General features: G+C 37.2%; 1 protein-coding gene across 8 annotated transcripts in view; it reads left to right on the forward strand.

Annotated features, from left to right (window-relative positions):
- The window catches only part of DLC1 (DLC1 Rho GTPase activating protein), a 483,787-nt gene that overhangs the window by 171,529 nt on the left and 285,168 nt on the right, over positions 1–27,090 (forward strand). For all 8 annotated transcript variants that reach the window (XM_045455325.1, XM_045455318.1, XM_045455352.1 and 5 more), the window contains one exon: positions 10,818–10,958. In XM_045455325.1, the coding sequence (XP_045311281.1) occupies positions 10,818–10,958 (141 nt within the window). The remainder of the gene's footprint in view (positions 1–10,817; positions 10,959–27,090) is intronic.

A 27,090-nucleotide genomic window follows, 5' to 3' on the forward strand; every position in this document is an offset into this window, starting at 1 on the left:
TGCCTTTCTGCTCGCTCGCTCACTCTGGCTAGAACTTCCAGTACTATATTGAAGAGGGGTGATGGGAGTGGACGCCTTTGTCATGGTGCTGATTTTAGAGGAAAAGTTTTCATTTTTTCATCATAGAATGTGATGTTAGTTGTAGGTTTGTCATGCATGGCATTTATTATATTCATATACATTCCTTCATGCACAGTTTGTTGAGTGCTTTTATTATGAGAGACTGTTGATTTTTGTCAAATACTTTTTCTTCATCTATTGCGATGATCATATGATTTTTATCTTTTATTCTGTTATTGTGGTACCTCACACTTGTTGACTTGTGTGTATTGAACATACTTGCATCCCATGGATAAATACCATTTGGGCATGATGTAATGTGCTTTTAATGTGCTCTTGAATTCTGTTTGCTAGAGTTCTGTTGAAAATTTTTGCATCTATATCAAGGATATTGGCCTATAGCTTATTTGTTTCATTTGGTTTTGTAGTGTCTTTATCTGGCTCTGGTAATAGGGTAATTCTGGTTTTGTAAAATGAGTTTGGGAGTAATCCCTTCTCTTCAATTTTTTGGAAGGGTTTTGAAAGGACTGACATTAATTCTTTTTTAAATGTTTGGTAGAATTCATCAGTGAAACTATCTGGTCTTGGCCTTTCCAGTGTTGGAAAATTTTTTATTACTACTTCAGTTTCCTTAGTTATTGCTCTGTTGAGATATTCCATTTATATTTCAGTCTTGTTTCTTCATTTTCTTTTACTTTCAGCTTTATTAAGGTATAATTGATAAATAAAACTGTAAAGTACTTAAAATGTACATTGTGGTGATTTGATATTTGTATGTATGTGAAAAGATTCCCATCATCCAGTTAACTCACACATCTATCACCTCACATATTTATCCTTTGGGTGTTGTTGTTGTTGTTGTGAGAACATTTTAGTTCTATTCTCTTAGCAAATTTCAATTATTATTTTTTAATGTAGTCTTATCATCCATAGTCACCATATTTTATATTAGATCCTCAGACCGTATTCATCTTATACCTGAAAGTTTTTACCCTTTTACCAACTCCTCTGTATTTCCTCATTGGACCCTTTAAGTTCTACTAGTGATTTCTAATTTCATAACAAAAACTACAAAAATTACTTTCATTGTGAGGAATAAGAAAGAGATATTAATATTTTTGAGTCTAGCTATTCTTTCTTAAAACAATATTTAATGAGAATTTTACATGACAGGTACTATTCTAAGATCTGGTGATATATCAGTGAACAAGAGCGGTGAAGTCCCTGCTTTTGTGATACGTAGATTCTCATGGAGGGAAGCAGATATTAGAAAAAGGGATGAGTTGAGAGTGGATGGATGGATGATGGATGGACCGAACGACTGATGGGTAGATAAATAGGATGATAGATGGATACAATTGATTTGTAATAAATAAACAAGGTAATTGATTATGAAATAGAGAATTATATACTGTGGGGGTTGAAGGGAGGAAACTACTTTAGCTTGAAATGTCAATGAATATTCAAGCTGAGACCTGATTTGACAAGAACGGGCCAACAAAAGGAAACTCTCAGTCAAGACACAAGAAGGACATAGTCCCTACTGTAGAAACCAATTTGGTGTTTTAGAAGAACTGGAAAACAACCAGTATGGCTGAAAAATACCAAGAAACAAGAGAATAATAGAACATAAGGCCAGAAAGTATAAATGTAGTATAGATGGTATGCAGCCATGTGGGCCGTGAGAAAGCTGAGTTGTAAAGAGTAGGCACAGAGGTGTTTCACTCATATTCTCTCAGGTTAAAATTGTAGAGTGATATATACCTCTGCTTCTTTCCATTTACATTCCCCTCACCCTCAATTTTCCTTTATGCTCTGAGGCTACCTTATAACGCAAATAGAACATTTGATGGATTAATGTACTGCCTTTGATGAAGTTGCCAAGTAAGTGCATCTACTCAGCAGACATGTCTTATATACATACTGTGTACTAGTTTTAGGAAGATATCATGATACTAATAATAACAGTATTTATAGTAAAGGCAAACATTTAATGAAAATTATTATGTGCCAGTTACATGTACTTTGCATATATCTTGTTTAACCCTTGTGAAACTCTATGAGTGAATGCTATTATTATACCCATTTCCTTTTTTTTTTTAATTTGACTATAGTTGATGCACAGTTATGTTAGTTTCAGGTATACAACTTAGTGATTTGACAAGCTTAGATATTATGTTATGTTCACCACAAGCATAGATACCATCTGTCCTATTACATTGCTATTACAATATTATTGACTGTATTCCTTATATCCTGCTTTTTATTCCCATGACTTAACTCATTCCGTAAGTGGAAGGCCTGTATTTCCCTTTCCTCTTTACCCTTTGTTCAACTCCTCACCCCTGTTCCTTCTAGCAACCATCAGTTTGTTTTCTGTATTTATAATTCTGATTCTATTTTTGTTCACTCGCTTGTATTAGATTCCATTTATGTGTGGAATCATACTGTATTTGTCTTTCCCAGTCTGGCTTATTTCAGTACCCTCTAAATCCATCCATGTTACTCAAATGGTATGATCTCATCCTTTTTCTGACCATGTAGTATTCCATTATGTAAATATAATTATATAAATATATATATGTATATATACATACACACACACACATAGTATTCCATTACATACACACACACACACACACACACACACACACACACACACATAGATATATAGATACACACACACACACACACACACACACACACACACATATACACACACCATTCATCTGTTGATGGACACCTATGTTGCTTCCATGTCTTGGCTATTCTATTGTAAATAGTGTTGCAATAAACATAGGGGTGGATACATGGGTTATTGTTTTCATTTTCCCTGGATTAAATACCCAATAGTAGAGTTACTAGATCATATGATATTTATATTTTAATTTTTTTTTTTTTTTATTTTTAAATTTTTTTTTTCAACGTTTATTTTATTTTTGGGACAGAGAGAGACAGAGCATGAACGGGGGAGGGGCAGAGAGAGAGGGAGACACAGAATCAGAAACAGGCTCCAGGCTCTGAGCCATCAGCCCAGAGCCCGACGCGGGGCTCGAACTCACGGACCGCGAGATCGTGACCTGGCTGAAGTCGGACGCTTAACCGACTGCGCCACCCAGGCGCCCCATATTTTAATTTTTTAAAGAGCCTCCATACTCTTTTCCACAGTGGTTGTACCAGTTTGCATTTTCCCCAACAGTGTACGAGGGGTCCTTTTTCTCCACTTGTTTGCCAACACTCTTTGTTCCTTGTCTTCTTGATTTTAGCCATTTTAACAGGTATGGAGTGATATCTCATTGTGAGTTTGATTTATATTTCCCTGATGATTAGTGATGTTTAACATCTTTTCATGTTTCCATTGACCACATTTACATCTTTTTTTTTTTTTAAGTTTTTTTTTTTCAACGTTTATTTATTTTTGGGAAAGAGAGAGACAGAGCATGAACGGGGGAGGGGCAGAGAGAGAGGGAGACACAGAATCGGAAACAGGCTCCAGGCTCTGAGCCGTCAGCCCAGAGCCTGACGCGGGGCTCGAACTCACGGACCGCGAGATTGTGACCTGGCTGAAGTCGGACACTTAACCGACTGCGCCACCCAGGCGCCCCGACCACATTTACATCTTTAGAAAAATACCTATTTAGGTCCTCTGCCCATTTTTTAATCAAATTGTTTTTTTGGTGTTGAATTGTATAAGCTCTTTGTATATTTTGTATATTATTGGATATGTCATTTGCAAGTATATTATCCCATTCAGTCAGTTGTTTGTTTTGTTGATGATTTCTTTTACTGTGCAAAAGCTTTTTATTTTGATACAGTCTCAGTAGTTTATTTTTTGCTTTGGTTACCTTGCCTTAGGAGACATATCTAGAAAAGTGTTGCTATGGCTGATGTTAGAGAAATTACTGCCTATGTTCTCTTTTTTTGTGGTTTCAGGTTTTACATTTAGGCCTTTAATCCATTTTGAGTTTATTTTTTTGTATGGTGTTAGAACGTGATCTAGTGTCATTCTTTTACATGTAGCTGTCATTTTTCCCAGCACCGTTTATTGAAAGGCTGTCTTCCCCATTGTGTATGTTCTTGCCTCCTTTGTCATAGATTAATTGACCATATAAATGTGACTTTATTTCTGTGCTCTCTATTCTGTTTTATTGATATATGTGTCTATTCTGTGCCAGTACTCTAGTTTTGATTACTACAGATTTGTAGTTGAAATGTGGGGTTGCAATACCTCCAGTTTTGTTTTTCTTTATCAGGATTGCTTTGGCTCTTTGGAGTCTTTTGTGATTCCATACAAATTTTAGTATTACTTGTTCTGGTTTTGTGAAGAATGTTGTTGTTATTTTGATAGAAATTGCATTTAATGTGTAGATTGTTATGGATAATGTGGACATTTTGACAATATTAATTCTTCCAACCAATAAAAACAATATATTTTCATTTATTTGTGTCACATTTAATTTCTTTCATCAGTGTTTTATGTTTTAAGAATACAGATCTTTCACTTCTTTGGTTAAGTTTATTCCTAGCTATTTTATTCTTTTTGGTGCAGTTGTAAACGGTGTTGTTTTTTTTAAATTTCTCTTTCTGCTATTTTGTTGTTAGTTTATAGAAATGCTGCCAATTTTGTGTATTAAATTTTTTTCCTGCCCCTTTATTGCAGTTATTTATACTTCTAGTAGTTATTTGGTGGAGTTTTTAGGGCTATTTCTAGTATCACGTAATCTGTAAATAGTAACAGTTTAACTTCTTTACCAATATGAATGCTGTGCTAGGACTTACAGTACTATTTTAAATAAAAGTGGTGAGAGTGGACATTCTTACCTTGTTCCTGATCTTAGAGGAAAAGCTCTCAGTTTTTCACCATTGAGGATGGTGTAAGCTTTAGGTTTTCATATATGGCCTTTATTATGTTGAAGTCTGTTCCTTCTAACCCCATTTTGTTGGGAGTTTTTATCATGAATGGATGTTGAATCTTGTCAAATGCTTTTTCTGCATCTATTGAGATGATCATATGATTTTTATCTTCGGTTTGATGTGGTGTATGATGTTGTTTGATTTGTGAATATTGAGCCAATCACCTTTGCATCCCAGGAATAAATCCCACCTGATCATGATGAATGATCTTTTTAATGCATTGTTGTATGTGATTTGCTAATATTTTGTTGAAGATTTTTGCATCTGTGTTCATCAGGAATATTGGCCTGTAGTTTTCCTTTTTTGTGGTATCTTTGTCTGGTTTTGGTATCAGAGTAATGCCCACCTTGTAGAATGCATTTGGAAGCTTTTCTTCCTCTTCTATATTTTTGGAATAGTTTGAGAAGAATAGGTATTAAATCTTCTTTAAATGTCTGATAGAATTCCCTTGTGAATCTATCTGAAACTAGACCTTTATTTTTTGGTAGTTTTTTTTTTTTTTTTGATTGTCAGTTCAATTTTATTACTTGTAAAACAATTCATTACTTGTTTTGGAAGATTGTATGTTTCTAGGAATTTATCCATTTCTTCTGTTGCCAGTTTGTTGGCATGTAATTTTTCGTAGTATTTTCTTAATACTCCTATGTATTTCTGAGGTATCAGTTGTTATTTCTCCTCTCTCATTTTTCACTTTATTTATTTGGGTCCTTCTTCTTTTTTATTAATGAGTATGGTTAAGGGTTTAATTTTATGTTTTCAAAGAAACTGGTCTTGTTTTCATTGACTTTTTCTTTCTTTGTCTCTCTCTCTCTCTCTTTTTTTTTTTTTTTTTTTTTTTTTTTTTGGCTCTATGTCATTTATTCCTGCTCTGATCTTTATTTTTCTTCTACTCATCTTGGGCTTTATTTATTCTTATTCTAGTTATTTAGCTGTAAACTAAGATTGTTTATTTGATTTTTTTCTAATTTCTTGAGGTAGACCTGTATTGCTTTATACTTCCTTTTTGGAACTGCTTTTGCTGTGTCCCATAGATTTTGGACCACTGTGCTTTCATAGTCATTTGTCTCCATGTGTTTTTTTTTATTTCTTCTTTGTTTGCTTCATTGATCTATTGGTTGTTTAGTATCATCTTGTTTAGTCTTCATGTGTTCGTGTTTTTTCCAGTATTTTTCTTGTGATTTACTTCTATTTTCATACCATTGTGGTAAGAAAAGATGTGTTGTTTGATTTCAATATTCTTATCCTGTTTTATGGCCTAATATGTGGATTCATTATGGACAATGTTTCATGTGCACTTGAAAATACTATATATTTTGTTGTTTTTGGATGGAATATTCTGTTATGTCCATCTGATCCAGTATGTCATTCAAAGACATTGTTTCTTTATTGATTTTATCTGTATTATCTATCCATTGATATAAGTAGAGTCTTAAGTACCCTAGTATTATTGTATTACCATAAATTTCTCTCTTTATGTCCATTAATATTTGTTTTTTGTATTTAGGTGCTCCAGGTTAGGTGTGTAGATATTCACAAGTTTTATATCTTCTTGTTGAACTGGTCCATTTATCATTATATAATGTCCTCCTTTATCCTGTTACAGTCGCTCAAAGTCTATTTTGTCTGATACAAGTATTGCTACCTGCTTTTTTTTTCCACTTCCATTAGCATAGTGAATGTTTTTCCATCCCTTTTGCCTTCATACTATATATATATATATGTCTTTAGGTGAGGTAATTTCTTGTAGACAGCATATAGATGGGTCTTGGTTTTTGTTGTTGTTGTTTTATCAATTCTGTCATTCTGTATCTTTTGATTAAAGTATTTAGGCCATTTTCATTTAAGGTAATTATTGATAGGTATATGCCTATTGCCATTTTTTTTGACAATTTGGCAATGCCTGTTGGTCATTTTTGTAGTTCTTTTTTGTTCCTTATTTTCTTGCTTTCTTTGTGATTGATGAATATCTATAGTGTTTTGTTTGGCTTTCTTTATTTTTTGTTTATCTATCATAGGTTTTGGGTCTGTGGTTTCCATGAGGTTCATATATAACATTCTGAGTTGATAGCAGTTCATATTCATTTGATCGTCATGTAAGTTCAAACACAAGGAAGGAAGGAAGGAAAATCTTGCTTTTTCTTTTTCCCTTTATCATTCCTTTTTACTCCCTTTTCGACATTTTACATATATGTTGCCATATTTTATTTATTATTTTTTATTCATATTTTCCTGATGTCTAATTATAGCCACTTCTTTTCCACTTAAAGAAGTCCCTTTAGCATTTCTTGTAAGGCTGGTATAGCGGTGTTAAATTCCTTTATCTTTTGTTTGTCTGGAAAACCCTTTCTCTCTCCTTAAGATCTGAATGATAACCTTGTCAAATAGAATATTCTTTTTCATAGGGCTTTTTTTCTGCTTAAACACTTTGAAATATCATGTATGTCACTCCCTTCTGACTTACAAAGTTTCTGCTGAAAAATTAGTTGATAGCCTTACAGGTTTTTCCTTGTAGGTAACTTTCTGTTTGTCTCTGGATAGTTTTAAGATAACTCTCTTTATCTTTAACCTTTGACATTTTATTACTATGTGCCATAGCGTGGAACTCCTTGGGTTCATCTTGTTTGGAACTCTCTGTGCTTCTTGGACTTAGATGTCTATTTCCCTCCAAGTTTAAGGAAGTATTCAGTTATTATTTCTTCAGAAAAGTTTTCTGCACCTTTCTCTCTCTCTTCTTCAGGGATCCCTATAATGAGAATCTTTGTTCACTTGGTGTTGTCCAAGATCTCTTAATCTATCCTCATTGTTTAAAACATTTTTTTCTCTTTTTGCTGTTCCTTCATCAAAGCTTGTTTGCTTTCCATTATCCTTTCTTCTAGATCACTGATACATTTGTCTGCATCCTCTCATGTACTGTTGATTCCCTTTAGTATGTTTTTTTTTTATTTCAGTTATTGTATTCTTCGCCTTTTCTTCTATTTCTTCACCTTTTAATATTTTCTTTCTCTTTTTTGAAGGTCTTACTGAGCTCTTCCATTCTTTTTTTTTTTTTTCTAGTCCAGTGGGCATCTTTATGATCATTACTTTAAATACTTTATCAGGCATGTTGCTTATCTCTGTTTCATTTAGTTATTTTTTGAGGGTTTTTCTTGTTCTTTCTTGTGGAGCATATTCCTCTAGCTCCTCATTTGCTTGACTTCCTGTGTTTGTTTCTACGGATTAGATGACACAGCTACTTCTCAAGTTCAGGGAGTTGTCTTGTGTATGGTGTCCCCTATGCAGACCGTGGGCTTAGTGAATTTTGCTGGCTGGCTGGAGCTATGACTGTATATGGTAGTAATTTTTTTTTAAATCATGGCCTTTACAGAAAGAATAAGAAAAATAATAATGAAAGAAAGTAAGAAAATAGAACAGAAAAGGAAAAAAGAAAAGAAAAAAGAAAAAAAAAAGAACAAAATCAAAAAGAAAAAAATTAAAACAAGACAAGACAATTTTTTTAGTGTTTACTTATTTTTGAGAGAGAGACAGAGCATGAGCCGGGAAGGGGCAGAGAGAGAGGGGGACACAGAAACAGCAGCAGGCTCCAGGCTCTGAACTGTCAGTGCCTGCAAACTGTGAGATCATGACCTGAGCTGAAGTCAGATGCTTAACTGACTGAGCCACCTAGGCGCCCAACAAGACACATTTTAAAAGTAAAAAAACAAACAACATCAACAAAAAAACCATATATACATTTAATTAAAAAGTAAAAACTTAGGGATACCTAGGTGGCTCACTTCATTAAGCATCTGACTTCAGCTCAGGTGATGATCTCATGGTTTGTGAGTTCAAGTCCCTCGTCAGGTTCTGTGCTGACAGCTCAGAGACTAGAGCCTGCTTCGGATTCTGTGTCTCCCTCTCTCTCTGCCCCTCCCCCACTTGCTCTCTCTTTCTCTTCAAAATAAATAAACATTTTAAAAATAAAGAAATAGGGCGCCTGGGTGGCTTAGTCAATTAAGCGTCCGACTTCAGCTCAGGTCATGATCTCAAGGTTCATGAGTTCAAGTCCCGCATTGGGCTCTGTGCTGACAGCTCAGAGCCTGGAGCCTGCTTCAGGTCTGTGTCCCTCTCTGCCCCTCGCCCATTTGTGCTCTGTCTCTCTCTGTCTCTCAAAAGCAAATAAACAGTTAAAAAAAATTAAATAACAAAACCCCTACAAAACCATGGCCTATTTTCTGTGCCCCAACACTACAGGGTAACTGGGCTTGTGGGCTTGTGGACCCTGGGCTCACTGAGGTGGCAAACTCCCTGTGATGACTGGATTCATCAGTTATGGCATCAAGACCTGCCTTCTGAGGCATCAGGACCCTCCATTTATGGTTTCCAAACCTCTTCACAGCAGGCAAATCCTGCTATGGCCTGGGCTTTTAAGGTTGAAGGAGAGAGAGCATTCCCTCAGCGCCTCAGCCCTTTTAAACTTTGACTTCTCTTTTCTGTGTCTACATGACTAGAGCTAGCATGGGCTTGTGGACCCTGAGCTTGCTGAAGTTACAAGCTCCTTGAGATGACTGGGTCTCTCTGTTATGGTGCCTGGACCCTGCTCCTGTCTAGGCTTTTAAGGTGGGGTGGGAATATAAACCAGGCCATTCTCTGGTCCCTCTGACCTGGAGAGGTTTCTCATAATTCCTCTGCAGCTTGGAAGACTTCTGGTGAAGTCCCTTTTCTGTGCCAGTTGCTCTTTTAAACAATGTTTTTTTTTCTGTGCCCAAAGACAGAGGGATCTGTTCCTGGTTCCTCAGTGCTATCCCTCCCCACTGCAGATTGCAGTGTTGCGGTGTGGTCCCCTTGGTTACCATCCATCTCTCTTGCTGTTCTCTTGCCATTCTCTCTGCCTTTGGTTGTTCAGTAGCTGTTCAGTCAATCTGCAGTTCTTCTTCACAAGGAACTGCTCTATTAATAGGTCGAATTTGGTGTGTTCCACGGAGGACACCATGATATCAGAGTCTTCCTATGTCACCATCTTGAACCAGAACTCTATTAACATCCATTTCCAAGTGAGAGAATTGAATCACACACGTCAAAACCTAATTCCTACCCCTCATGTAGCTCATAGTTTATTAGGTAGATAGACACTTGAGCTAAATGATTTCAAGCCATTGTGGTAGGTGTCACCATGGAGGTCTGATGGGCGTGTAGAAGAGGGTGAGGTGAGGAGGAATGAGAACTGTGTTTTCATTTGACGCTCACGGTGATGCTGTCGCATAAGGGATGCGAAGTGAGTTACTCATGATCGTATAGTGAGGAAGGGCTATCTATGGGCTTCTACCTCCTGACTTAAGTGCAGTGCCCCAGCTCGCTCCCACTACCGCCCATTCCAATTTTCAATGAGCTGTTTAATTACCAAAGAATTACCAGTATTTTCTGTCTAAAATCAGACACTCTGAAGAGTACAGTTGTTATTACGAAATAGTGCATGGTTATGGGTGACATGTCAGTGTCAGTTGTCACTAACTTTTTCTAAAATTTCTTTTAATGTTATTTATTTTTGATTGAGACCGAGACAGAGTGAGAGCAGGGGGAGGGACAGAGAAAGAGAGGGAGACACATAATCTGAAGCAGGCTCCACGCTCCGAGCTGTCAGCACAGAGCCCGATGCGGGGCTCGAACTCACAAACCGTGAGATCATGACCTGAGCCGGAGTCGGACACTTAACCGACCGAGCCACCCATGCACCCATATTGTCAACAACTCTTTAGCATCTTCAGTGTGTGTTGGGAAAAGGAGAAGGTGGAAAGATGTGGGTGGCAGGGGAAAAGGCATGCAGAGAGCATGTGCATGCCTTTCATATCAATACGTTTTCCTGATAGGATCTGGAATCAGGATCTGAAAGTGGAGCAGACGCCATTTCAATGAATCAGGCGCCAACAAATTTGTCTTCTAACACCGAATCCAGTGACCTACCATCTTCCACCCCAGTGGCCAGTTTTGCAACCAAACCCAAGTCTACGGTAAGTTGTAAGTGATAGCAGTCAGTTTTAATTGAAATGCTGATGATCATAAGGTAAGAGTTGATATCTTATCCATTCAATATGGAAAAAAATACTCTTAGAGTCTTGGTTGCAGTAACTTGATAGCATTTAATTAAGTACAGTCTCACATATGTTGCTTGCTTTATAATGGTAACACAAGTACTTCACTAAAACGGGTCATGGTTCTAGAATTACGCAACATATGGTACCAAATTTTGTTGCTGGATAATCACATCTTTAAAGAACGAAGAATGAAAAATCTGGAGTTCGTTCTCCCTGAATTATTATCCTGACCACACTGCTTACTAGTCGGAAAGTTACCTAAGACTAGATAGATAGAGAGATAGAGATATATAAAATCACACAAATCATAAATTTTACGTGGGTATTAATTGACATAGCTCAAGCTCATGTAAAGGACTTAAACACTTGGCACAAAATAAATACTGAATAAATGTAAGCTACTATCATTATTATGATAATGCTTCATCAACTTTACAGTGCTACCAAAACAAATAAAAGGAGAATTACTATGTATAATAGTATGGTATGGTGAATTGTAAATAAAAGACATTTTCCGTTAAGTAAAAAGTTGAACTGCTACAGGAAAGCAGTATTTGACTGTAAAAGGTAACATTTGTGGAGGAAGTAATTACTACTTCAAATATCTAAAGTCCCAGCAGCTCCAAAATAACCTTCCCTAGTTTAGTGAAAATCATAGTGGCATATTGTTTTTTTAAATGCCGATGTTAGCTTAACACAGAGAAACAAGTTTGGAGTGCCTGTTTGCCTGATTTTAAAATAAAAGGCAAGTCTGAAATAGGACTCAGAAGAGAATACTCTGAATTTAAAACATGGTAGATATGTTGAATTGCAGGAATATATAGAACATTTTTAAGGGAGTATTTATAGAATACCTACTACATGCCATGCACTATGATAGATTAAAGACTGGGAGAGCGATAAGACATACTTTCTGTCTTTAAAAAGCTCACAATGTAGCAAAGGGGAGTAGGTACATAAACAGTGAAATGCATATGGCAGTGCTGTACATATTGGAAATGGCAGGAACCAATGACCTACCACATAATGCTCTTTTAGGGTACAATGAAAAAACAGGGTCAAAAATAATATGTGTCAACAGGCAGACTGCAGTGAAATGGTGCTCTTCTGTTTCACAGTGTGTAATGAAGGTTAAGATGCAAAATTAAAGTATGAAACCAAATGATCTCATTTCACCATATTCTTACTGAGTACAAAGATAAAAGCCTCTCAACAGTTTTAACTCAACGGTGTAGGAACCGGTGGAGCATTGGCTTTTTGAATATTGGTACAGGTATGTGGCTGACACATAAGAAGTAAAAAAGGAAGGTGAATTCCCTTTTTAAAGGTATTTATTCTTAAATTCGCTTTGAAAGCACCTGCTGATATCCTAAAGAGCTGTTCTTTTCTCTCTGATATTTATTCTGTGTTCATCATTTACTTCAGAAAAATTACCATTGGCGTCTGCTATTTCTCCCTTGAAACATACATATTTTAGTGCGTGGTCACCTTGTCATTTTTAACAATTTATACAACTTTGTGTGAAGTTCCCTAGTTTTTCTTCAATACCCTCGTGTTTGTAAATGTGCTCAATATATTTCCATTGAGATATGTTTATATATTTTTATGGTAACCAACTATTGTGAAGTTTTAGAATGAGAAACATGAAGCCATCGGTTTTATCAGGACCTTGATTCTTTAGAATACTTTGAGATGGGTCTGTTTTCAAATGTTTCATGTTTTGCCACATCACTTGACCGAACTATTCACTCCACAGGCAAAATTAAGAAATGCTGAAGTCAGTTATGGAACAGAAACAGACGTTTTTGTGCACTCCAGATCAAATGTTTACTGAAAAGTTGTCAACTTTGGATAAAATAGTATGTGACTGTCTCCCCAGATGTTCAGGTGTGACTTGTTACCTGGGTGCATGATCACAGCGTCACAGTGATGCCACAGCTCATTAGTCCATAAGCCCTGAGAACCACGAGACAGTGAACTCAGGCTCCAAACACACAAGACGACCAAAAACTTCTGACCCAATCTCGACCAATACCACAGGCAGTTAGACAACTGTACATGGAACTCTGTCCAGCTACTGAACTATAATTTAGTAAAATTCTCCAGCAGGCCATGAGAAGGACCCAGAAATAAACACTCCACTGTCACAGACAGCTGACTTTTAGGAAATTTCTTACTGAAAATGGCCAATAATGAAAATAGCTTGAGAAGCAGGCTTTTTGGGGGGTGTAGGAAGGTTCATTTTTTTGCGGGGGGCGTCGTTTTAATGTGTGTGTGTATATTTTATTTTGTGTTATTATTGGTGCTGACTATTTTGAGTACAGTTCCTTCTTACTACAGTTTGAAAATAATTCTTTGGCTGTGGATCACCTCTCTGTTTTTAGTTTGTTTCTTGGCTGGAATACAGAATTTTACCTTTTTTATGAGAGAGTAAATAGGTTCTTTTCCCTTCAGTTTGGAGCTTGGGAAATAGGTAATGTGTAACGGCAGTCTGGCTATTTTGTGAAAAGAGAGAAAACTCCAGTATCCTACATAGTTATTCTTTTCACAGGGAATTGAAGTTTCAATGTTAATATTAAGTAGAAACATTAAATTCTAAGAACACCTACTTCTGACATCTACCCATCATGAACTAACCTTCTGCTCTATCATGTCATATTTTTACAAAATGTTTACTTTTATTTCACAATTATTTAATGTTACATTTGATTTGCTGCTGTGAAATCTATTTATAATGGTGACTAACTACCACAAATATTTGGCTTTCCTTTTGTACGTAGGACCTCTCTGGGTTTCCAAGTGTCTATTTTTCCAATAAGATTTCTTCTTTTATATGTATTATTAGAACAGGACCAAGGAGTAATCTTCAGGTATTTCATGAATACTATGTATATATCATGCCAAAAAAATGAGCATTAAGGTATATTTCAGGGAAGTATTTCACACAAAAATGAAAAAGTTGAAAGGTAGGATACCCAGTACCAAAAAAACACATTAGATAAAAGAGGTCTAGTGTTTTGTGTCCAAAAAATCACCAGTTTCTCTCCCCAAATCTTTGTTTTGTTCCTTTGAAACAGTGTCATAATGCCTTTCTTGAGAGACACTTTCACAAACAACCCATGATTAGTCATATTGTTTTAAACAAAGTCTCTGACTCACTATAGAAGGATATACTGGCGTCCTTCCAGCTATGGTAATCGGTTGTTTGAGTTGTTCTTATATTCATTAGTATGGGGTTGTAACAGGAAAGATTTTAAAGCTCAGCACTAAAACCTCAGGGGTTTTGTTTTTTTCCTAAACATACTTATAAGTGTAAGTCTTCATTAAATTATTATTAATCATTAAGAGATAAACTGAGCCCTAGATAACAAAAAAAAAAAAACAAAAACAGTGCATTTCATTTGTAGAATCAGTAACTGGAGGAACAGGGCGAGTCTAGTATTCTACAGAATAATCAAGAGCATCATTCAGAGCAGTGCAAGGATATGTTTTCAATTTAGTCTAAATTCCCCTTCCCTCTGTCTCCCAAAAACTTCTTTAGTTGCCCTGTGATAGAATTCTAATAACAGTGATGAAACCCTCAATCACTTGGGCATGTTGGAACCACAGCTAGACAGAGCAGCTTTGAGTATGTCCTAAACTATCTAAAGGAATTCGGGAACATATTGGCATTCATATCAGAATGTATTACACACTGGAAAATAACCCTTTTATTAAAGACATCAAAAACAGAAATTATTAACCTTCATTATTGTAATGGCTACAGGGTAAAAAAGACAAATCCATCTTATTTTAGCTCAAGGTGGCAACAGTGGGTCTAATTCTACAGATTGAATACACCCCTCATCTTTTCATTATTACTACCAAAATAGTAATGAGACAGATGAGGGGAAACATCAGCTCATGGGAGGATGGGAACTTTAGGCAGGCAGAAGCACACCCAGCCGGACAATGCCAGCTCCTCTGGAGAGCAGTTCAGAATAAATCTTGCCTACCGGCTGCCATGACGTGACGCAAATAGAGCTCAGAAGTGGACCCTGACTGAAGTTCATGATCATTTCTCGATGACTAAAAAAGACTCCAATACTGCAATCAACCTGAGAGTCCAAAAATGGACTGTTTTACTGACAGTTCCAAAAATTGTGTGGTCACTCTACTCTGTTGTTGAAGAGAACACTATCTCAGTACAACCCCAACACAACTGTTTATGCTATAGTCAGTTTAGTGGGGCATGTTCATACAATTATTTTTCGACCCTCTGCATGATAGAAGGCAAGTAGTACTATTCTGGTCTGGCATTCACTTGCCAACAGCATTGTCATCCCTTAAAAATATAAATGTTTTGGGGCACCTGGGTGGCCCTATCGGTTAAGCAGCTGACTCTCGATGTCTGCTCAGGTCATAGACTTGCGGTTTGTGAGTTCGAGCCCCGTGTCAGACTCTGCACTGACAGGGCAGAGCCTGCTTGGGGTTCTCTCTGTCTCTCTGCCCCTCCCTACCTTTCTCTCTCAAAATAAATTAACTTTTTAAAAAAAGCATAAATGTTTTGAGGTGCAGAGAAAAGGAGGGTGATGGCACTGTGTAAGAATTTTAACATTATATTTTATTTCTTTTTTCTAAAACTTTTTTGATGTTTATTTATTTTTGGGAGAGAGAGACAGAGCATGAGTAGGGGAGGAGCAGGGAGAGAAGGAGACACAGACTCTGAAACAGGCTCCAGTCTCTGAGCTGTCAGCACAGAGCTTGATATGGGGCTCGAACCCACGAACCGTGAGATCATGACCTGAGCCAAAATCAGACCCTTAACCTATTGAGACACCGAGGTGCCCCAACATTACATTATTTTAAATGAATGTTATTCAAGTTCAGGTCATTAAAAAACAATATCTTCTTTCCCTTTTTTCACCCCATGAGATACTATTCAGTCTACATTTTTCTTGAAACTATCAATTTATATTTTGGCCACTGTACGTACGAGAACCACAAATTGTCACTCATTGTATTTCTGTGAATCTATATCTGTACCTGATAAAAGCAGAGACAAAAAGAATATGAACTTTAAGAAAGAGCCAGAAGTTTTATCCGGGTAATGATGATGGAGAAAAGCATGTTTGCACGTGTAATAATAATATCAAATGTAAGAAGGACAAACATGTATGAAGTACACACTCTGTGGCAGATATATTATGGATTAGTAAGGCGTAGTTCATGAATCCTTACAACAGCCTTTGAGCTAGATGCCATTATTTCCTAGACTTCATGGAAGAGGAGACTGATATGGATAATGGCTAATCTGAGCTGCCTATGGTCTCCCGGTAGGAAGGGATGTGGCCAGGATGGCAGCCAGATACTTCGTGCTCCCCCTAAGACTGATTTATTCAGAGATTCGCCTGCCAACCACCTGGCTTCAGAACCAACATAAATTGGTTTGAGAGATTCTTATGTCGGAGACAAATTGTCGCTGATGTTTGAATTATCGGAGTGCACAAGAACAGTTTACTTGTGCAATAAAGAATAGGGGCTGGTTCATCAGAGCATGGCATAGGTCATATTGTGCTAACATCATTTTCTAAATCATCCATCTACCATGGATTTTATGTGTGTTTATATGTATATGTACAGTATATCAGATTATATATACATATGTTTGTACCTATTCATATCAGAATATATATACATATATTTGTGTATATGTGTATATGTGTATATACAGACATACATTCCCTAGTGTTATTTTCCAAGAACCCGTGTTGAATACTTCTCAATTATATGGTTCAAGTTAGTAAGTATTAAATTTTTATATAGTCATAAAATTATTCAGTATAAGTTTTTATAATATTTTTTTTTATATAAGACAATTTCTCAGGATAAACACAGAAACCACAAAGGCAGACTTATTCATTGTTACCAGGTATGAGATGTGGTAGTATCTTTATCCGGGATAGGACATTTAAGGTTTGAAAAGGTTTGAGGAAGGGTTTCAAAAGAGAAAAGCTCATAAGATAGAAGTTAGAGGTTAATGGACACTTTGACAACCAATAATCAACTTAATTGTTGCATCTTTAAAAGGAGGACTTCCATGTAAGGCTGCTTAAAAATAAAAAAGTATATAAAGCTCAGCCTTTAAATGTGGGAAGACTCAATATCTGTGTGAGATTCTCAAAAGACTGAGTTTTGAAGATTCAGTCAGTTATCCAGTGAAACGATCTGATGAGCATAGACCACCTTTGTTACAAATAATACACTTCAGACACATTGACGGGAATTATTTTTTTCAGGTTTATTTCCTAGTGGAGAATTCCACAGTATCCTTTTTGCAGTAAATTAGGCTATGCTTCATGGATACGTGAAAAACAATTCTGCTAAGGAACTATAAAACACTGTTGGCATTTGTCTCGATTATACAGAATTTCAGTAAAATTACACGTGATCCAAGAAAGAAAAGAAAAACCATCAGGGGCTCCCCATAATACTTTCATTGTAAACTAGATTTTATATCTAAATGCAATCACCTATCTTAGGCATACTATCATTAAGCTAACCTCATTATATGGTTGTGATATATTAAATGGCAGGCATTAAAATTGAAAACAAGTATATGGATTCTGGAGTCCAAATCACATTATTTTAAAATATATTTTAAAACCCAATTCACACACATAATTTTAGTATTATCTGTGTTTTGTCTTACCAAGGTATTATATACTACATTTTTATATCATATACTATATTTTTGTTTAAATGGTTATCAGATGATTATTTTTAACACAGCTGGTAATTTCCCCAAATGCTGCCCACTGTTTAAAATAAAATAGAGGGATAGGGGCTCCTGGATGGCTCAGTTGGTTGAGCCTCAGATTTCAGCTCAGGTCATGATCTCATGGTTTGTGAGTTCAAGCCCCGCATTGGGCTCTGTGCTGACAGCTCAGAGCCTGGAGCCTGCTTCTCTTAATTTATTTATCAAAAGTAAGTAAACATTAAAAAATTTTTTAAACAAAATCGAGGGGTAAAACATTGTCATTTTTACAAAGATGAGCTACAAATACTCCTTTTTATTGAAGTCTTGGGAAAACATACAAGGTAATACATAAAATTAATTAGAATTTAAATAGTATTTCATAATGTCACATATGATAAGAAATAACATAGTAAAGGAAAAAATGACATGTAATTTTTAAAGAAGGTTTTGTCAGCCTCTTCTGAAACATCAAAAAAATTAAATTAGTACAGCTTACCATTAGTAAATGCAAGAATGTAATGGTCTTAGAAAAATGCCTTTGATTATAATGCTTTTGAGTGTGGCAATTTTACTTTGACATAGAAAAGCAATAACATTAAAGTATGTGGATTTTTAAAGAAATATTTGTCTTTGTTCACTAAGATTCTCATTGTTTATGAGAAAGAAAAATAAGGCACAATTTATAGCTTTTTTAAAGAAAAACTGAGCCACCAGAGGATTGGGAAAAAATGTATTTAAAAAGGACATCATTCTGTGATGATTATAATGAAATATTTCTTAGAATTCTATGATTGTAAAGCATAAAGGAATCCATTCACATATTCTGGATTTTGAAATAATAGATAAATATGCAATTCATTAACCTTGGGCTTTGAAAAATAGAAACATTTTTATAGTCATTTGCTTTTATATTTAAAATAAATTCAAAATTCTCTCATTTCTAGTGTTTGAAGATACTGACATCTGTTTCCAATGCATTCACACATTAATTCATGACAGTCTCATTTGGGGTGGGTTATTTGATCTCTACAATGACCTCCTCACATCAGTCTTTTCCCTTTGAATCTAGGAGCTTCATTTTGTCAAAAATAAGCATAATTCGTACCCAGATACACTGATTCTTAATACTAAACACTGAGTGCATGGTATTGGAAGAATTTTTTGATTTGGCAAAATTATTTTTGTCTTATTTGTGTTTAGTTTATAATAATCTAATTAGTTGGAACAGAATTCCTAAAGCCAAAAAAAAAAAAAAAAAAGGAGGGAGAGATGTAGAAATGGATCATATGGGATCATGGGACAGTGAAAATTTAGTAGATTCCTTAAGGGCAAAGTAAGCCATCATCTCCGCAACCTAAGGTTTAGTCATATGAATGGTACTTTTGTATGTTATCATCATTACAATGAGAAAAATTTAGTTTTTCCGTGTGCTGATGTTACTTCTCGAATCCAGCTCATATTTTCATCCAAGAGAAATAACAACTTCCAGTTATTTCTGGGCGATGTAAAATGGCAAGCCGACAGCATGCCACATCACAGCAACCAGGAATATAATTCATAGCACTAAGCAGTAATAGTAACCAGTAAGCTATTTTCGCGGAGTCCTCACTTTCTTCGTTTCAGACCTAGCTGTCCCAAAGCTTTAATTACATATTAAATATATTCCTTGCTTTTTAACTTTTCCCCTTTGATTCTTTGACGGATAATTAATTTTGCCCCTGGCGTCTGGTGGCCTCAACTGGTTCGAGACAGCTGAAGTCCGTCGAAATGCTGAACTGAGGAGTCCGTGTGAATACTCAGTAGCAGCTACACAGAGCTTACAGAGAGGGCCTCCTGAACTATAGTTGTGAGCTGTCCGCCACATAACCAATTTCTAAATGAAAAAATAAAACCATCAGACATGTATTTGAGTATTCTGAATACCACACCTCTAAACCTTTGGAGTCATATAACAAAAATAGGAAAGTAAAGGAATTATTTGCTTTCTATTTATTACGTCCCCAAACACCATCACTTGGGAAATATCAATATCCCTGACTATTCTGGGTATTTACTGAACATCTTATGTGTTAATTTCTGTTTTTAATCAGTTCATATTCTTTACATTATTATCGCCACTGTCATTTTTAGTGATCCTCTTTTCTTTCCACTGTAATGACTTCATATAATCCAGATGAATTCTGGATTCGTAAACGTCAAAGTAAAATCAGTTGATGTTCATGAAAATGACTCTTATTGTTTTCTGTTCACAGTAAATTTCTTTATTTTATTTTGTTGTTTTATTGATTCATTTTGAAGGCCCTATCTGTGTATGTAAACACTATAGTAACTCACCACATAAGCATTTATCAAATTAGCCATAGTGTGAAATACAGAGAATCATCCAAACAGTCAAAAGTAACTGAATAAAATCAGTGCTGTTCAGATTGTGCTCTGGGAACCCCCAGAACTGCCTTCCTCCACCTGCCCCAGCAAGACTTACTTACTTTTATCTCTTTTATATATTGGCCTTATGAATGCTATCTTCTTTGGTCAATCCATAGGAAAAATTTTGTTCAAATCCTAGACTAAACAAACTACAGGAGCAAGAAAATGTTGAAGATGTTTTTTTGCGTGTCTAGGGAGCTTCTGATATATATCTGCTTCGTTTCCAAGATCATCATGGTAAAGCCGCCCCTGGAGCTTTCATGCTGCTAGGGCAAGGTATTCATTCCTAAAGCTTCGTCACACTGAGTCCTGAACTCTGGGAGATAAGAAATAAGAAAGCGTGAGAGAGAGCAGAGTCTGGATCAGAGCAACTTGACTTAGCCTGGGTCTGGGGTTCAGCTCGCCTAGATCATTAAGCTTGTAAATGTGAAACAAATGCAGTACTTTAGAACATTGGGTTGTAGGTAGATAGGTTTGCCTTTTTGTTTGTTTACTTTGTTTCTGTTGGGGAATAAAGTCAGAATTTAGATTATTTTTAATAGATGAACATTTAGAACTCAGAACTAGTAGAATTTCCATTTAGATATATTTCCTAAGCAAATATCAGCTAAGTACTTAATTTTACATTTGGAATTTTGTTGTATCAAAATTGTACAATCATTTCCCTACTTGTAAGTCATTTGTAGTTTTTTGTTCTATTTGTATGTTTACTATACATAACACTACAATGGGCAGTTCTATATATTTTTTATCTGTATTTCTAATATTGTCTTATGTAGTTTCATAGACCAAAAAGTAGTTGCATATTTGTTAAAGAGAATTTTTTTATTACTAGTAATATTGAACTTCTCTTATATTTATCAGACATTTATACACCTTACTTTAATAAAATCATAAAGAACAATGTTCTTAGCCATATGTAATAACTGGCATATTCGTATCTTCATAATATTATTCTACATTTTACTTAAAAAGTATTTCTAATTTATAATGCAGATGAACTGTAATATACTATTAATGTTATGAAATCCTTTTTTTTTTTTTTTTTCCAAGAAGCTATAATAACTTGTGATGGCTATGTGTAAGCTACTCTGCTGGGCACTGGGGTAGAGTTTAAGGAAAGAAAAGGTTGGGGGGAGACGACATGATTGGAATCTCTGGACTCAGACTCTGGGACCAAGAATTGCCTGGAGAAGCTGCATTGGTGAGTGCTTCTGGGAGACAGACATGTATGGAGGTGAGAAAGGCCAAACTGGTCAGTAGGCAGAATTGGTTCAAGCAGTAGCAGCTATGGCCTCAGCTGATTCTGTGGAGGTCTCTGGAGCTGGGTATTTCTTCAGCATTGTCCCAAATTGAGGAAGCGGGTTAGACCTCTGTATCCTTGCATCAGCCGATTATCAGTCTTAGGCTGCCCCTAGAAAATGACGTAACTCTGAGTGAGGCAGCTCCTTGCTGCCAAGGCCCTTTCCCAAAGGGTATTTCCCACACTGACAGCAGCAAAGGAACTGATGTACTTGGCCCTGAGGAAGGAGAAGTAGCCTCGCAGTCTCCTCCACACAGGCCATGACCTTCACCTTCATAGGGTGCATTCTCTGATGCAAGCACAGGTACCCAAGCACATGCTTGTAGAAAGATATAACAAGAACCAAATTATAGTTATTAACACCCAAAGGGAACAACCGTAAGGAACAGGAAAGATGCAGACTCAGATATACCATTGAAGGTAGAACTCATAGGGTTTGAAAATTGACGTTTTGCAAAGGATTAGCAAAAGGAAAAAATTAAAAGTGGATCCAAGATTTACATCTTGAAGAAGTAAGACAATGGTAGGGTCACTAACTAAGGGAGTAGAGAAGCAAAGGTAGAAAAGAGGAGAAAAAGGAAGGTTTTTAAGCCAACTTATTTTAAGGTATATTTTACATACAATAAAATATACCTATTTTGGGGCGCCTGGGTGGCTCAGTCGGTTAAGCGGCCGACTTTGGCTCAGGTCATGATCTCGTGGTCCTTGAGTTCGAGCCCCGCATCGGGCTGTGTGCTGACAGCTCAGAGCCTGGAGTCTGTTTCAGATTCTGTGTTTCCCTCTCTCTGACCCTCCCCCGTTCATGCTCTGTCTCTCTCTGTCTCAAAAATAAATAAACGTTGGGGCGCCTGGGTGGCGCAGTCGGTTAAGCGTCCGACTTCAGCCAGGTCACGATCTCGTGGTCCGTGAGTTCGAGCCCCGCGTCGGGCTCTGGGCTGATGGCTCAGAGCCTGGAGCCTGTTTCTGATTCTGTGTCTCCCTCTCTGTCTGCCCCTCCCCCGTTCATGCTCTGTCTCTCTCTGTCCCAAAAATAAATAAACGTTGAAAAAAAAATTTAAAAAAATGAAATAAAATAAAATAAATAAATATATAAATAATAAATAAAATAATATAAATAAATAAATAAATAATATAAATAAATAAAATAAATATATAAATAAAATAAATAAATAATAAATAATATAAATAAAATAAAATAAATAAAAAAAATAAATAAAATAAAATATATATATATACCTATTATATACCGGGATGTTTTGGTAATAACGAAAAGAAGAAACCTATATATACCAGGATGTTTTTGGTAATAACGAAAAGAAGGAAAAACCAAGGCTAGCAGAGGAAGTTTTATTGAGGGAAGTTATATTATCCTTTTTTTTTTTTTTTTTTTTTTTTTGGTATTGTTTTACTGTTTTTCCAGGAATGTGATCTTAGCTAAACATGCACTACCTGATAGAATGAAATCACAAACAAGCTAATTTTTTATTACATCTTCCACAACAAACACCCATGTCAGTGACTTTTCTTCCTCCTTGATTAGACAAAAACTCAGGGACTCCCATGAGTCTTACTAAACACTCTTAAATAATACAATCGCTTTAAATTCCAAAAGGTAGCAGTCATGAATCAGAAATGAGAAGGTTCAATATGTATAATAATCAGCATTTTAATCTTCCTTTACCTATAAGACTTACTCCCTCTTTCTTTGGTCTGCCTGCAGCCAGGGGAGGTTGGGAGTGGGGCTCAACTTCCTTTTCCTTCCTAGCTCACCCCCATTCATCACTGGCTAGAAGCTGTGTAATGAGAAGTGAGATGGAAAGTAGAATAGAAAAGATCTCACTGGATGAGATGTTCCAGAAACTGTTACCTGCTGTATCAGTTATCTGTTGCTATGTAACAAAGCATATTTAAACTTTGTGTCCTAAAATAGTTATTATTTCTCGTGGTTTCTAATAAGTTCAGAATATAAAAGGAACTCTGGTATGTGGTTCTAGCTTAAAGTATCTCATGAGGCTGCAGTCAGATGTCTACTGGGATGCAGTCCTCTGTCAGCTTTACAGGGGCTGCAAGAATCACTTGTAAATTGGCTCACTTGTGTGGCAGAGATTAGTGCTGGAAGATTTGTTCTCTTCTATGTGGATCTCTCAGGAGGGCTGCTGGAGTGTCCTCATACATGGCACCTGGCTTCCCCCAGCGAGAGCCCAAGAAATTAGGAAGTCAGCCTAGCATGCCGGCCATATTCTGTTGGTCATACAGACCAGCCCTGGTTGAATATGGAAAGAGACCACACGGGAAATGTTTACAAAGGTGAGAATTATTGAAGGCCATCTTGAAGGCTGATCAGCAAATGAGCCATGTCTTTCATACATGCAAAGACATTCACCTCCTCCAAAGGCCTTCAGAAGACTCCTCTCATGACAGCATCTTTGCCGTCTTCAAGATCTTGTTATATTAATGAAATCCAAATTTAGATGAGACTCCCAAGATATAGTTCCTCGAGTAAGGCCTTTGGGCATAGTTCCTCTTCACCTGAAGACCTGTGAACATACCCAGTGATCAGTGCTATGATAGATACAGCATAAACACTATAAATTCTCCCATACAAAAAGGGAGAAAATGGGATGCACACAGGGGTCGGGACCTGCAGAAATTCTGAAAAACAGCATGGCAGATATTTGAATGGTTTTGATTAGAAATCATTCCTACTACTACCTGGGAGTTAACTCTCCGTGGTTCCGGGTTCATCCCTTTGAGATCTTGGTTCTGCCCTTTGAGTCACGCTTCCTTTTTCTTAGGAAATGACCACTGTTTGCAGCTGAGTAGTTTTCTCATCTTGGTTTCTGCCTATAGTGTTTGGGGGTTCCCAAGTCCTCCATTGGTTTTGCACTATGTCTGAATCTTTTGATCTAAGATAAAGGTGTTTCTGCTAATATAATCTCTTTGAAATTTTGTGCATCTCCTGTGTGTCTTTTTTTTTTTTTAAGGTTATGTATTTATTTATTTTGAGAGAGAGAGTGCATGAGCAAGGGAGGGGCAGAGAGTGAGAGGGAGAGAGAGAGAATCCCAAGCAGGCTCCACACTGACGGCATCAGAGCCTGATGCAGGGCTCGATCTCACAAACCAAACCATGAGATCATGACCAGAGCTGAAATCAAGAGTAGGTTGCTTAACCAGCTGAACTACCCAGGCACCCCGGGCATCTCCTGTGTGTCTTATTAGAGCTTACTCCATTAGATGGAGCCAACTTACAAATGTCTTCAAGATAAGTCTTTCCCTGCCTCAGACCCCTGCTGAGTCATCTTAGAGGCGGTGCCCTGATGATTCTTAGAAATCCTTTGTTTAATATAAAGGATCTTTGATGTACACTCTAAACATCCTTAGTGAGCTTTTTGTGTGGACAGTTTTTTTTTTTTAATTTTTGTTAATGTTTATTTATATTTGAAAGAGAGAGGGAGTGCGAGCAGGGGTGGGGCTCAGAGAGACGGAGACAGAATCTGAAGTAGACTCCAGGCTCTGAGCTGTGAGCTGTCAGCACAGAGCCCGATGTGGGGCTTGAACTCAACGAGCCGTGGCATCATGACCTGATGATGAAGTTGGACTTTCAATCTGCCAAGCCACCCAGGCGCCCCTGTGTGGACAGTTTTCTCAGGCATTATCTTAAATATTTTTCAGGACTTGGTGAAGGATTTCATCTTTAGTGATATTGTTTTGGCTGCGACCTAGATTCGATCTTACCTAGAAACATTTTCCTTTTTTAAATTTTTTTAATGTATATTCATTTTTGAGAGAGAGTGTGTGTGTGCAAGTGTGGGGCGGTGGTGGTGGGGGGGCATGGAGAGAAGGAGACACAGAATCTGAAGAGGACTCCAGGCTCTGAGCTGTCAGCACAGAGCCTGAGGTGGGACTTGAACTCACAAACTATGAGATCATGACCTGAGCCCAAGTGGGACGCTTAATTGACTGAGACACCCAGGCGCCCCTGGAAACATTTTCTTAATTTTCGTATTTATTGTCTGAGGAGGCTGGGAAAAAGCTTCTGTCTTCCCTTTTGCATTTTAGTATAAGTAATAAGAAGTCAGGCAATACCTTTAACCCAGCCTGGAAATCTCCTTTGCTAGATCCCTAAATACCTTACATATATTTTTTTTTGCTTCCCACAGTACCACATACAACTGTACTGCGAACTATGCTGTTGCTAAAGAAGAAGGATCCTTTTTTCCTAGTAATACTTTGCTCACTTTTCTTTAAGCTCTCGCTGAAAGCTTCCTCAAAGGCCATCCAGCTGGTGTTAGCAGTATCTTTGGTTTCCTTTAGGCTTTTTTTTTTTTTTTTTTTTTTTTTTTTACAAATCAACCCTAATGTATGGCTCAAAACAATAGCAATCACCATGTCATGGTTTCCATGTACCAGAAACTCAGGAGTGGCCCCATCTTGCAGTTCCAGTACAGGGTCTCTCGTGAGGTTGCAGCCACGTAGGAGTGGAAGGTCCGCCTCCACAGTGGCGTACTCACACAGTTGGCCAATTGGTCTTTCCCCAGTGGGTCTCTTCACAAGACAGCCTTAGTATCCTCCCATCACAGTCGCTGGTATCCCCCAGGGTGAGAATTCTGGGAAACCGAGGCAGGAGTTGCAGTGTTTTTTATGAGCCAGCTTTGAAAGTCATACACCATGATTTCTGTTGTATTCTTTTTGGTCATAAAATACCCGTCAGTGTGGGAGGGGGCTTTCTAGGGCATGTTTAACAGGAAGCAGAAATCATTGGGAGCCACGTTGGAGTTTAGCTACCACATCTCTAATTCCTTTAGTGGACTCTTTACATCTCTGTTTTCACTGGTCACTTATTTTTTCTGCAGCCCCTAGGAATACAGACACTTTTTTTTTTTTTAATGTTTATTCATTTTTGAGAGAGAGAGAAAGAGAGAGACAGAGCATGAACAGGGGAGGGTCAGAGAGAGAGGGAGACACAGAATCGGAAACAGGCTCCAGGTTCTGAGCCATCAGCCCAGAGCCTGACGCGGGGCTCGAACTCACGGACCGCGAGATCGTGACCTGGCTGAAGTCGGACGCTTAACCAACTGCGCCACCCAGGCGCCCCCGGAATGCAGACACTTTTAACTTCTCCTAGCTGGGGCTTGTTTACCCCTCTGGTCAGTCCTTTGAACAGGTCCTTAAATTACGCCACTCATACATCTCTGATCTATAAGAAACACTAACATGCCTTTTCCTGAAAGAGCTAGGAATCCACCTGCTACGAATACAGCCACATCTCCTTTGATTCATCACCAAATAGGCAGGCCACTCAGTCCAGATCAGGTTCCTGTGTGCCCCATGCTACAGCGACACATATCAGCCTCTCCATGTCCAGAAGGTCCGTTTGAAGTCCCTTTAACCAGCCTTGAAATGAGAGCAAACACCCTACTTACTGACACTTCTTTGTAGGGCAGGATGTAGGGGAAAACTCCTAGCACACTAAAATCTCTCCCGAAAGTCACTTCTTCCAAAATCTTCTGATTCCCAATCCTGTTATATCCTTCGAGGATGGGGGTGGGGGATAATTAAGTGTTCTCTCATACGTCTCC

The sequence above is a fragment of the Leopardus geoffroyi genome, chromosome B1 (assembly GCF_018350155.1).
Source record: "Leopardus geoffroyi isolate Oge1 chromosome B1, O.geoffroyi_Oge1_pat1.0, whole genome shotgun sequence".
NCBI classification, from domain to species: Eukaryota; Metazoa; Chordata; class Mammalia; order Carnivora; family Felidae; genus Leopardus; species Leopardus geoffroyi.